Source organism: Arachis ipaensis, chromosome B10 (assembly GCF_000816755.2).
Source record: "Arachis ipaensis cultivar K30076 chromosome B10, Araip1.1, whole genome shotgun sequence".
Taxonomy (NCBI): Eukaryota; Viridiplantae; Streptophyta; class Magnoliopsida; order Fabales; family Fabaceae; genus Arachis; species Arachis ipaensis.
The window spans coordinates 134,615,652-134,628,143 of record NC_029794.2 but is presented as its reverse complement, the minus strand read 5'-3'; the positions used below and the strand labels follow the sequence as shown (position 1 = coordinate 134,628,143).

Here is a 12,492-nt window from a genome sequence, read left to right as displayed (position 1 = left end):
TTAAAATATTTAAAAATTAATTTATTTTAAATATTTTAAAATATTAAAATCATCTTTGAGAACAAGGTTACCTTTCTTTCCTCACTTCTCTTATCAGCTTCCCAATCTCTCTCAACCTTCTCCTCTGATTTATTTTAATTAAAAAAATCAAAATCTATGAAGAGAAAGAGAAAAATCAAACAGCAAAAATAAGTCTAAGTGTGTGTTTGAATTAGCATTTGTAAAAACTAATTTTGATTAAGAGTGAGTCGGTATTAACGTAGTTTATATTTCTTAATTTTCATTCAAAATATATTATAAAAGTGAGTTGCATCTTCCCTTTCAGATGCACCGCTTTCAGCAGCTTCACATCACAGCTCTCATCTTTTCCTTTGTTTTCATGTTCTTCATCCTGGTTATTTAACCAAAGCATGGTGTCACTTTGTACGAATAAAGCAACAATCTTATATCAACATTGAAAAACACAGAAATGAACAACTGAGATGAGCAGGAAAAACACAGGCAAGCTGCTATTAAATGTTAGATGTATTCATTATTCAAATTTAATTTCCAAAATATAGTTAGCATACTGAGAAGTTCACACATATCTACTTTTCACCATCTATTATGTCAAAATTATCCTTTTTATATATACCTGAAGAAGGATTGATAAAATAATGGGAAATTTCTACATTTTTATCAGATCATTGATAAAACCTTTTAAATTTAAATTCAAAATAATCAGAAAGAGAAATATAATCACGATATCTTCCAAATCAAATGTTAAACATGAAAAAAATCCAAGATGCTAACAATAATGGTCTATCATCGTCCTAGAGCCCTTGTACCTTGGCAACAAAGTTCAAAAGAAAGAATCAAAATAATTAGTTAAAGAAAACGTTAACAAACTTACCAAGAGTCGCAAGAAGCAACAAGATAGATGAGAATAACAAAGGATAAAATTGCTTGTTTAACGAGGACACATGCAGCTTTCTTGTGAGTCATGTCAAAATAGAAATATATACGGAATGCAAAAAGTTATGATAAAGCCACCACTCTTAGGTTAAAGCTATTATTGTGACATAACCACATTGAGCATAACCAAATATCAAATACGCAGTACCGTAGACTAGTTACAAGTCAGTTGGGGAAAATCAAATACTACCAAGTGTGAAATCAGAATAAACTAACAAGTCAAGAAGTCGATTTGAAGAGGGGTTGAATACCTCAGGCTCTGGCATTATAGGCTGATCCAATCCTGCTTTCATAGCATCTGTAATTTCAGTTGGAGAAATCTTGAATTCTGTTTCGCCTGCTTTTGTTGGAACACAACCAACAATAGCTGCAGGAAGCGGTGCAGTAGGCTTTCCAAAATGAGCTATAAATTCTAACACCTTAGCACCGACAGAATTGACCTGCACCAGAACACATCAATGATTATATAAGCATATCCAAAAATATGAGTTACTAGATAACAATCTAACATGAAATAAACCAATGCCTCATCTTTTGAATGCATGGTATCGACAAATCATTAAGGGAAAAATCTTCAATCTCTATTATCAGGAATGAACAAAAATCTTCAATCTCAAGAGAAGGATGCTTTAAATAAAGGTATTTATCTTGGAAAGAAAGATTGAACCTGAAATAGAGAAGTGGAACTAAATTGTGAAAAAAAGCCTGATTGAACAGCAAAGTTTAGATCCAAAATATCTATCTTCAGCAAACCAAGATTGTGTTTGATGTACTATCAAGTTAGGAGATGAAGTACAAAAAGGGCAATGAAACGAGTTCACTCTTATGGACAAACCACATTAGCACAAAAGCAGTGATACCCTTCTTACTCCTGGCTTCAACATCAGCACCTTTCTCCACCAAAACCTCAGCCACATCAGCACAAAAGCTTCTCTATGAATTTTTCATGTATTTGTGCATGATATTAGCATACCCTTCTTCATCCTCTGCATTCAAATCAATCCCTTTCTCCAAAAGCACGTGCACTGTGTTGATCCTCCCTTTCTCCAAAAGCACATTGGCCATATTCAATTGCAAAAATTCAATCCTGAAAAAACAAAAAATGACTCATTTTACATAAACATCTCTGGACAAGGATCTGCATAAAATATCTTGATCTTCTAACACCATAACTAACAGCAATTGAATAACTGATTTAATATTTTTTATACATTATATTAATTTTAATGGATAAAAAAATTAAAGTACTTCTCCTAACTAATTAAAATAATTGCCACATAGCACATTTTTAGTTTATTCTATAAGTCAATCATTAATATTATATCTACATTAAACTGTTCTAATATATTACATTATGATTATTTTTCATGACCAATAAAATGATAAATCTTTGAAATAAAAAATTCCTTATTATTATTTCAAGATTGCCTATTAAGAAGCGATATACCTATTAAGAAGGATGATGGAGAGGTATCGTAGTAATAAAAGGGATCTACATATGGTGTTTATTGATTTGGAAAAAGCATACGATAGAGTACCAAGGGATGTCTTATGGAAGGTCTTAGAAAAGAGGAAAGTAAGGATCGCATATATTCGGGCAATTAAAGATATGTATGATGGGGCCACAACTAATGTGAAGACTCAAGGTGGTGTGACAGCTATGCTGTATGGTACGGAGTGTTGGGCGGCTAAAGGGGAGCACGAACATAAGCTGAGTGTGGCAGAGATGAAAATGTTGATATGGATGAGTGGTCATACGCGATTGGATAAAATAAGGAATGAAGATATAAGGGAGAAAGTTGGAGTTGCACCAATTGTGATTGTGGAAAAGATTGTTGAATCGCGTCTCAGGTGGTTTGGACATGTGAGAAGAAAATCGATAGAACATCCAGTTAGGAGGGTGGATGAGATGGAAGATGAACAAAGGGCGAAAGGCAAAGGAAGACCTAAGAAGACCATCCATGAGGTGGTCAAACGAGACCTACATGTAAACGGTCTCTCTGTAGACATGATACATGACAGAGCACAATGACGTCGTTTGATTCATGTAGCCGACCCCACTTAGTGGGACAAGGCTTTGTTGTTGTTGTATTATTTCAAGATTGCCAATCTCAAATTGAAACCTTATAGAATGAAGCAGAAATTAAAAAAGACAAAAGGAATCACATAATTTTTTACGAGGGGCTGAATTGTTGATTGTATTGCTTATTGCTTATGTTATAAAATATATTAATCCTAAACTTTTCTTTCTTTCTTTTCTTTGCTCTGATCTCATCATCTCCTGAACTTGAGTCTCAATCATGGCTGCAAAACTTGGGGGTAGAGCTTATCTCTCTTCCTTTGTTGATGCTGTTTTGAACAAGCTGTCTTCACTCATTTTAAAGAACTCAAAAACCCCTCTTATTCTCAATCAATCCATCACTGGTTACCCATTTTAAAGAATCTCTCATCCCTCCATAATGAGAGAGTACCATGAAAAGGACTGATAACATATAAAATTTTCAACAAAGACATGCATAGATGAAAGATACAATCAAGAATGGCGATTATTATAAATCCAGAGATGAAGTTTAAGAAAATGTGAAAGTACTGTGTAAAGAGAATCAGCTGCAAGGGCAGCAAACTTGGACTCTCCAGTTACACTTGAACCCTCTGGCAGTGCCAATTGCTTCTTGACTATGTCAAGGACCTTCTGAACTGTTTCCTGGCTCGCCTGCACAAAATAACAAAGTCCATGGTAGTCACAGACCTTCTGAATTGTTGCATTATATATTTCAGTAACCACAAAATAAAGAACAATTTGCAACAAAAAAAGCTTCGATGAAAAAAATCCACATACCAAATCAGCAGAAGAGCCTCTTCATGATGCAACAATGAGAAGTTGAACTCAGTTGTGGTTCATCCGTGAAGTTTGAAAGATGGCACTGAATTCTGAAATTGATGAGTTTTAGGTCAATCATCAATGGAGGTTTTAGAGTTGAAGAATGAAACTGAGCAAAGAGAAAGAGAGAGAGAGAGAGAGAGAGAGTAACCGAAGGACAGAGCGACGGAGACGCGAGTGTGACAGCGCAACGGCGATGCGAGTGTGAGGGAGCGACGGCGACGCGAGTGTGACGGTGCGATGGCGACGCGAGTGTGACGGAGAGACGACGGACGCGGCGGTAGTGGAGTGACGACGGCGCGGCAGCAGTAGAGCGAAGACGGCGCGGCAGCAGTAGAGCGAAGACGGCGCGGCGGCAGTGGAGTGAACTGAGGAGAAATGGAGAAGGCACGAATTAGGGTTTAATTTCTGAGATAAAATGTAATAGGTGAATTGGGATGTAACTAGGGAGGGGGTACTAACGACTGAACGCGCGGCGGTTGGGAACAGAGGCACGGTGTCGCTGTGGGGAGCAGGGGCGGAGGTAGGGACGACACTTCGCGGGCTTCAGGGGAGATGGAGATGCAGCGGTGCGGCGTGGAAGAGAGGCAGTGGTGCGGCATGGAGGAGAGGCAGTAGTGCGGCGTGGAACAGCGACGGAACATTGTCTCCGTTCTAAGCGAGGTGGCGCACTGCAGTTTCTTGACAGGTAACGGTGGACGGCGTTTCAAAGAAGGCAGTGGTGGGAGGCTGCGGTGAAAATAGGGTTTAGGGTTTGGTGTAGGTAAAAATAGGTAATGAAAAAGGTGATGAAAGGTAAAATAACTCTTCTTGCAAAGCGTGTACTATTTTGTCTTTATGATGGGGAAGCAATTTTGCCAGCTAAGATGAGCTGGAAAGATGCTGGCTTCTACTTTCTTTAACCAATTTGTACTATAAGCTCTTGATGGTAGCCAGAACAAGGAAGGACACCGTACCTTCCACCATATTGCTGGGTCCGGCCGCATCATTTTGATATATTGGACCGTCAGGGCAAGCAGATATCATATTATGATGACCTTCAGCCTCTTCATTGTAACATTGATATAAAGGTAGAGAAAACTCTGGTCCTATTTCTTTAATCAGCAAAGGAAAAAATCCAATATGAATGAAAGTTGGCATAACACATGCCTAGTTTTGGCAAATTTGCCATTCGTATCGTGAAACAAAATTATCTTTAAAAGCTATTGTGTGACTTTAGGGAGCATTTGAAAGAGAAATAGAAATGGAAACACGGAGACATTTAAGAAACAGATTGAAATAAGTATTATGTTTTGTATAAAGTAAAAGATACAAATTGAATGAAATTTTAATTTAATTTGTATAAAGAATAAAAATAAAATTAATTAATTAAAATAAAATATTTTAAGTATAAAATATTATTAAAATTTTAGTCTCCGTCTCCAAAAATTTTAGGATAAAAATAATATTTTGCATACGAAAAATTTGTTGACAACAATTTGCAGCCACATCCCAAAACAATGGGGAGTGATGAAAATTATGTAGTCAGGGAATATAAAACTTATTATGGTGGTGAAATTTTCTTTTATTTAAAACTGTGCAATTGGAAATGCCAAAAAAATTATCTTTAAAAACTATTGCATAAAGTAAAACTAGGTACCAATATATATTATTATCCTAAACTAGAAAACTGATTTTTTTTTATGACAGGTAAATTTGTATTTTTAATATATATAATTTAACAAGATAAAAATTTAGCATATCAAAAGATATATTTGGAGAAGTATTGTTTAATATTCAGAAAAGAAAAGCAATACATATGAATCAGTACTTTTTCCTTTTCAATATAATTATCTAAAGACAGAAGGAGTATATTTAAAGAATCGAATAGCTGGATTTAACATTATAAAATTTGTAATTTTTTCAAAAACAAATCGGTGCATCTGATTTGTAAAATAGAGAAAGCTGGGTTGAGAGAAACTGTTAAGAGACTGGTGACTTGGACTAACAAACTCTGCTAGCTCAACATCTATAACAAGAAACTGTTAGAGACTCTTTCACTGAAATACCAACTAGAATAATTACCTATTGATAGCGGAAGTTCCTCTTCTTCAATTCGACCAATGGATACCTTAAAATAAAGGTCTTTGGGATTGGTGAGCTCAAAAACACAAATGTCCCCTACATTCAAACTATTGTCTTTTGCAAATCTCTTCCATCCAGAATTGAATTTGCCAAAACTGTAACTAACAGGCCATGTTCTCCCCCCATCAAGGACCTGAAGGATGGCTGTCGCTTGCCTTTTCAAATATTTGGATAATTATTGATTTTTTGAAAATATAAAAACTACTCTTGTCTAAATTTTGTTTCATAAACAATTATGACTTTAAATTTGAATAGATTACAAAATATTAAGTAATATTCATTAAAATAAATTATACTTTTGAATTAAACGTGATTTGAACTCCAACAGTTAACTCTCTCGTGCTACACACATTATTTTTTAATTATTTTTTTTGGTAAAGTCGTGCTACGCACCTAACACGTGACATTAAACTAGTATATAATTTTTGGTGACAAAGTAGTATATAATTGATGCAGATGCCAAAAATAAGTACAAATTGTGTGTAGTAGTTTCATTTCATGCCGAAAGGGGCAGCATAGGCCCATAGGACTGTTTATTGCAACTTCGTTATTTTGTGAGGAGAATATATCCTTTTAATTTTTTTAAATAATTAAAAAAATAAGTGTGATTTTTTGAATTTTTTATTTTAATAAATAAAATAAATATAATATTTATTAAAATAAATAATTTTATGAAAATTTATCGATTTAAATTTCTTTGCCATGAAAATGTCATCGTAAACGAGATAAAAAAAAGATAAATATTCAACATCTATAAAAAGATGTGTAATTCTTAGTATTCTCTACACACATTTTATATCATTTTTCTGTCTTGTTTTTCTCACAAAAACAAAGCTAAATGGCCAGTAACAATCCTTTCATAGTTGTGTTTGTTTATCCCAATTATCGTATGAGAAATGGCGACAACGGGGTGACATTTGAGTGTCACGATTCGATATTGTTTTGCACTCAACGTGTGGAGACGTTGTCGGATTTGAAGAGATTGATATTGAGCAAGCTCGGTGGTACAGAAGCGAGGGAGATAGGAAGGGTGGGATATAGGTTGCTGGCACCTATGGGAAACGGAGTCTTCCGGTTTCGACTATTCCAACTTCAAGGGGACGAGCATGTGCAACTAATGTTCGACATCCATGGAAGGATCATGGTAGAACAGGTAATGGACCTGTCTGCCGAGATGGGTCACGGTGGTAGTGGTGGTTCCATACACGAAACCTATTTGCAGGACGACCGATCAGTAGAACGCCCTACACTCCTCAAAGTCCTGGAGCAACGGTAGCCAACGAAGGTGCACCAGATTGTTGGACTTGTCGGTCATCAGATACCCTCCGATCAGTAACATGATATAACACCTGGCGTACTGTCGGAGGGTCTCGGGATCGTCTATCGGGGGGCATCTGGCGGACACGATCTCGCAGCCACACAAGTTTCAGCGTGAAGGACTCCTTTCTCTACGCCGTCTGCTGTGCTGTCACGGGAGGCCTGGCGCCGAGCAGCTGCTCCACTAACGCCCACGTCTCCGTCTGGTACCACCTACCAAAGTCACGGAGGCACCCCCGACGGGGTTACCGTGTGTGCGTAGGCCTAGGTGGTACGCCACGTCCTGCAAGGTGATAGTGACCTCACCCCACGAGAGATGAAACGTGTGCGTCTCTGACGCTATCGCTCCATAAGTGCCGAAATTCGAGAGTTGTCAAAAGTAAAATCCCTTAGGGACACCGTGTCGCCGAATCCGACCTCAGCCAGATACGGGACGATGGCATTGAGTGGAGGTAAAGTATGGCTCACTCGTCGAGGCAGTAGGAGACGAGGCCTCTGAAGAATGAAAAAAAAAAATTAGCCTTAATAATAAAATATTTCAACTTTCTAACCTACACATGTCACTACATTACATATTCCATATTAGGCAAATCCTAACTACAGCGTTATAAATACTAACAACATAGCACAAGAATAACAGAGTTCCAAACTAATAATTCATATAACTAGAGTTCTAAATTAGCACAAGCGACTAGAGTTCTAAATTCTTCCTACAGACCTAACTCCTAATTCATATAACTAGATTCCAGTTCTTCATGACTACCCTAACAATTGCCACATCCTTAAATTAAACAAACATAACAAAACTAACTTTGAAGTTGGCTGCCCCTGCACAATGTGTCGTCTCGTTCAGCATGTTGATGTCTCCGTCATTCTCCGCCTGGCGCGCCATCACCGATTCAGTCGAAGGTATGGTCAGAAAGGGTTAAAAAAGGGGAGAAAGAGGTTGACAAAGTCAAACTGGGGCCGGAACTAAGCTGTAAACGACTTGTATATATAGGCGCAGACAAGCCATATCTCATTTACACTGTAAATGAGATATATGCAATGTCATCTCGTTTACACTGTTAACGAGATATGACAAAGAAATTTAAATCGGTAAATACTCATAAAATTATTTATTTTGGTAAATGTTAGATTTATTTTATTTATTAAAATAAAAAATTCGATAATATATAACATACTTAAAATATGTTGGCTACTTATAAATTTTAGGTATATGTCTTTCCTCTAATTTTAAGTATGTTTATGACTCAAAAGATGTTGACATGGACAAGTAAAATACAAGTACATTAAAAAATGTAAAGAAGGTTATAAATAAGGGGTGAATTACAATTTTGATCTCTATAATCTTAACTGAAAATTAAATTATTCCTAAAATTTTTTTTATTTAAAATTTTTTTTAACGTTGGGTTTTATTTTAAAATCGTTTTTTTTTTCCTATTTTTCGGATAAAAATATCCTCTTCCTTTTTTCACTTGTATTTTTTTTTTTAGATAATTTATCCTTACAAAATCAAAAAAGATGTGAAATGATCAACATAATAACACAATACGGTGCCAATATTTAAAACTAAACAAAAAAATTTTGCTCTTTGATTTTTCTCTTTCTCTTCACAGATTTTGGTTCTTTTAATTAAAATAAATCAGAAGTTACAGGTTGGGAGTGATTGGGAGGATAACATATAAATAAATATTTATAAAATTAATTTCTAAAGTTAATAATTTTCTAGAAGTGAGTAATCTCAATTCTCAACAAGAAAGTATTTCTAACTTTAATTCCCTAATAATCAAATCAAATAATAAAACAATGAAGAGTTATATTATATCTTAAATGGGGTTGAAACTATTGATAATATTCTATCTAAAATGAAGAGTTGTGATGAAGCCATCCTTCATAATCAATGAAATTCATACTTGTCGTTATATTAATCGTCTCTAAATTCAACTTTGTAATCTAATTTACTGGTTTGGAGATATCAGAAACTAGTCTAAAATTGTCAGATTCCTGTAAAAAAAATTAATATTTTATATGATCGTCTAATCAAAATAATGTGTTTATATAACTATTTAATACATAACTATAATTCTTAAAATATTATAAACTAAGTCACATTGACATTGTTGCTTTGAATTTAACAGGAATTAATAATGTTGTTAATAAGATGATTAACATAGTGATAGAGTCTTACTCATGTTGAGAGCAATTCTATGGGTCCCAACCAGCGGGTTGAATAATGTTGGCCATATTTGTGTTGTAGAAAAGAACTCTAGCATAAGGTTTCCAAGGTCTTCCTAAAAAAATAGAACAATTTCTAAAGACATTGCAATTCTTGAACATAAATCCATTTGAATCCGTTGAATTTGTTCTCTCTGTTATATATCCTACAAATCCCTTTTTTCTAATGCCCTTCCAATCACATTTATACTACATCTCTACCATTGCCAACACAACAATAATACATTTAATTAATCAGCAATTCTCATTCAATCCATTTTTTTTGTGGAGTTTATGATACTTGTAGTTATAATAGTTATCGAGGCTAAACAATTTTAACATTATTTAAAAAGTATTATTAAAATTAAATTCATATATATTTTTATATGAATTTCACATTAAATTTCAAATCAATTTTTATAATATATAATTTTATAAATATTGATATGACATTTTATAAGACTTAAAATAAAATTAAACTAAAACTAAGTATTAAAGATGTTCTTACTGCTAAAAAACGTTATTTTAACTATAATAATAGACACAATAACATGCACATTTTATATTTCAATGAAATTGAATTATCTCAAACAATGACTGGCCAGCACCAAAGATAAAACCAACAGCACCTTGAATAGTACAAAATTTGTAGTAATGTCTTCCTTGATTGTCCCATAAAGTGTCTTGCAATCCAAAGAATCCAACTCTATAAAAATAAGACTTGTCTCCATTTATCAGTGCAGCTACCAGAAACACTGGGGTTTTTATTTATTTATATGTATTCTGTTCCACATAAAACAAAGGTAAATTTTGCAACATACTTGTATTACTTGCCCAGCATACAAGTGATACAAGTTGGGCAAAGCCCAACAAAAAACACGCTCACCTATAAGAGTGTGTTAACACGCGCTATTCAACGGTTTTCATAGCGCCCTTTGCGTTCCTACTTCTCTTCCTTCTTCTTCTCATTTTTTTTTTGCGTTTCTCCTTTGTTTCGTCACGTGTTTCATCTTCATCGTCGTTTTTTATTGTTGTTGTTGCTGCATTTTTTTCACTCATCCACTTTCTATTGATTTTGCAATATTATGTATTTTTTCTTATTTGTTTGATTTTTTCTCCCCAGAAGAATTACACGAAAACGAAATAAGATGAGGAATATGAAGAGCTTTGAATTATACAGAACTTATCAGAATAAAAATACACCCAAAATTCTTTAAAATACACACAAATTTGCTGCAAATATAGAAAAATATTTCGTCTAATGCTGCACTTTTTTCTTCTTCTTTTTTCCTTATTTATTTCTTTCTTTTAGTTAAATGAATGTAAGTTCATCATCTTCCAAGTAATTTTATAGCATTATGTATATCTTATTCTTCTCTGTTTGATTTTTTTGTTTTTATTCTTGTTAAGAGAGTAAAACAAGAAAAAACTTGAGAAGGTAAAACAAAAAGAAAAAAGATGAATAAAAGAAAAAAGAGGAAGAAGATCGTGAAGATGATGAAAAAAAAGAAGAACTAGAAGACGAGGAGAAGGAAAAGGAAGAAGAAAAGTTTTGAATTATGCAGAACTTATCAGAATAAAAATACACCCAAATAAATTCGTCTTACACCCAAATATCTTCGGGTTATATCCAAATTTGCTGTAAATACAGAAAAATATTTTCTCTAATGCTACATTTTTTTCTGAATTGAACCACACCTTAGCCACTTGATTGAATTCAAAACAATAAAAAAATTTTCGATTTCCCTACTTCAAATCCAGCTGAGGGATTTGTCTTCTCGGTCGGAGATATTTTTTATTTCTATTTTCCCTCTCTGCTATATGTAATCAATTGATTCTTAATTTCGTTTCCCTTTTATTTGTACTCCGAACTCTTGTAGAAAAACCTGTAGCCTTCGCATAATCCTTGTAGAATTTTGCAGCATCTTCAATGGTGTTAAAAGTTATCCCAACCTTGGGTACAAATTGCTCATCAACACCACATATTTACTGCAAAATACACCTAAAATACACCATATTAAAACAAGCATAAACTATAGAATGCAAATATAATTATAAAACTATCATAAAAAGTAACAAAAATCAGATTCATGAATCATCAATAAACAGAAACTAAAACAATTCAACTAAAACAATAAGACAATTCACCCTCAGTGAGATGAAAAGTCATAAACTGTAAATACACCCAAACTTTCCTAAAATACATCAAAATATTCCTGATTTACATCCGAACGTCTGATATAAAATGCAGAAAATTTATCAGAACTAGTACATTAGATTCAATTCAAACAAGGAACAATGAATAGCAAATTTCACAGGAAAGGTTCACGCATTATTCAGCTGCACAATCATAAACTACTAACTGGGTTCAAATTCATATTCAATTATTAACTGGAATTAAACCACAACTCATGAACTTCATTGGATTCAAATTCAAAATCCACTTCGTTCTGATTCAGCTGACAATATGAAGTTGAATCATCCATTATTTTCAAACGATTTCAGAGCTTAATTTTAGAAACAATGGAAAACAAAAAAAAAACGAAGAAAGAGAACAGAGAAAACTTATGTAAACGACGAAGGAGAAGGCAGAGAGAAACGCACGAAAGAGATCGAAGAGAGAAGACAAGAAAACGCAGAAGGAATTCAAAAAAGGAATCAAAATTCTTTCGAAAAAGGAAGTTATATATTAACGCGTTGATTGATTAGGAAATCTGTTAAGGAGGTGCGTGAAACATACGTGCCATAAGAGGCACGTTTTAGTGATAAGGGATATCGAGAACTTGTAAGACTTGTATAACAAAAAAACTTGTATGTGAAGATTAATTGAAAATGAAAATGGCAGTAATAGCTCTCAAATAGTGATTATAGTATAAAGAGTAAAATCAATATTTGATTTAGATTACTATATTTTCTGCATCATCACGAAACATAGTGAAATATTTGTGTCTTTTATAACTATATTTAGAAGGATAACTAAAACTGAAATTGTAAGACAA

At 33.9% G+C, this 12,492-nt stretch overlaps 1 protein-coding gene and 1 long non-coding RNA gene across 5 annotated transcripts in view; both read right to left on the bottom strand.

The window, feature by feature from the left end:
* Positions 1-5,105, bottom strand: part of LOC107622975 — a 10,294-nt gene extending 5,189 nt beyond the window's left edge. Inside the window, exon 1 of the mRNA XM_016325060.2 lies at positions 4,792-5,105. Coding sequence (XP_016180546.1) covers positions 4,792-4,975 — 184 coding nt within the window. The 5' untranslated portion in view covers positions 4,976-5,105. The remainder of the gene's footprint in view (positions 1-4,791) is intronic.
* On the bottom strand, positions 1,406-4,785 carry LOC107622976. 4 transcript variants are annotated; one of them, XR_002356504.1, is made up of 7 exons: positions 4,298-4,785; positions 3,987-4,203; positions 3,794-3,885; positions 3,545-3,667; positions 1,878-2,041; positions 1,790-1,844; positions 1,406-1,621 (listed from the first exon to the last, which is right to left on the bottom strand). It is a non-coding gene; the product is annotated as an uncharacterized LOC107622976 (long non-coding RNA). The 4 variants fall into 4 exon arrangements; XR_002356505.1 differs by having other exon boundaries at positions 1,815-1,844; XR_002356502.1 differs by having other exon boundaries at positions 1,790-2,041.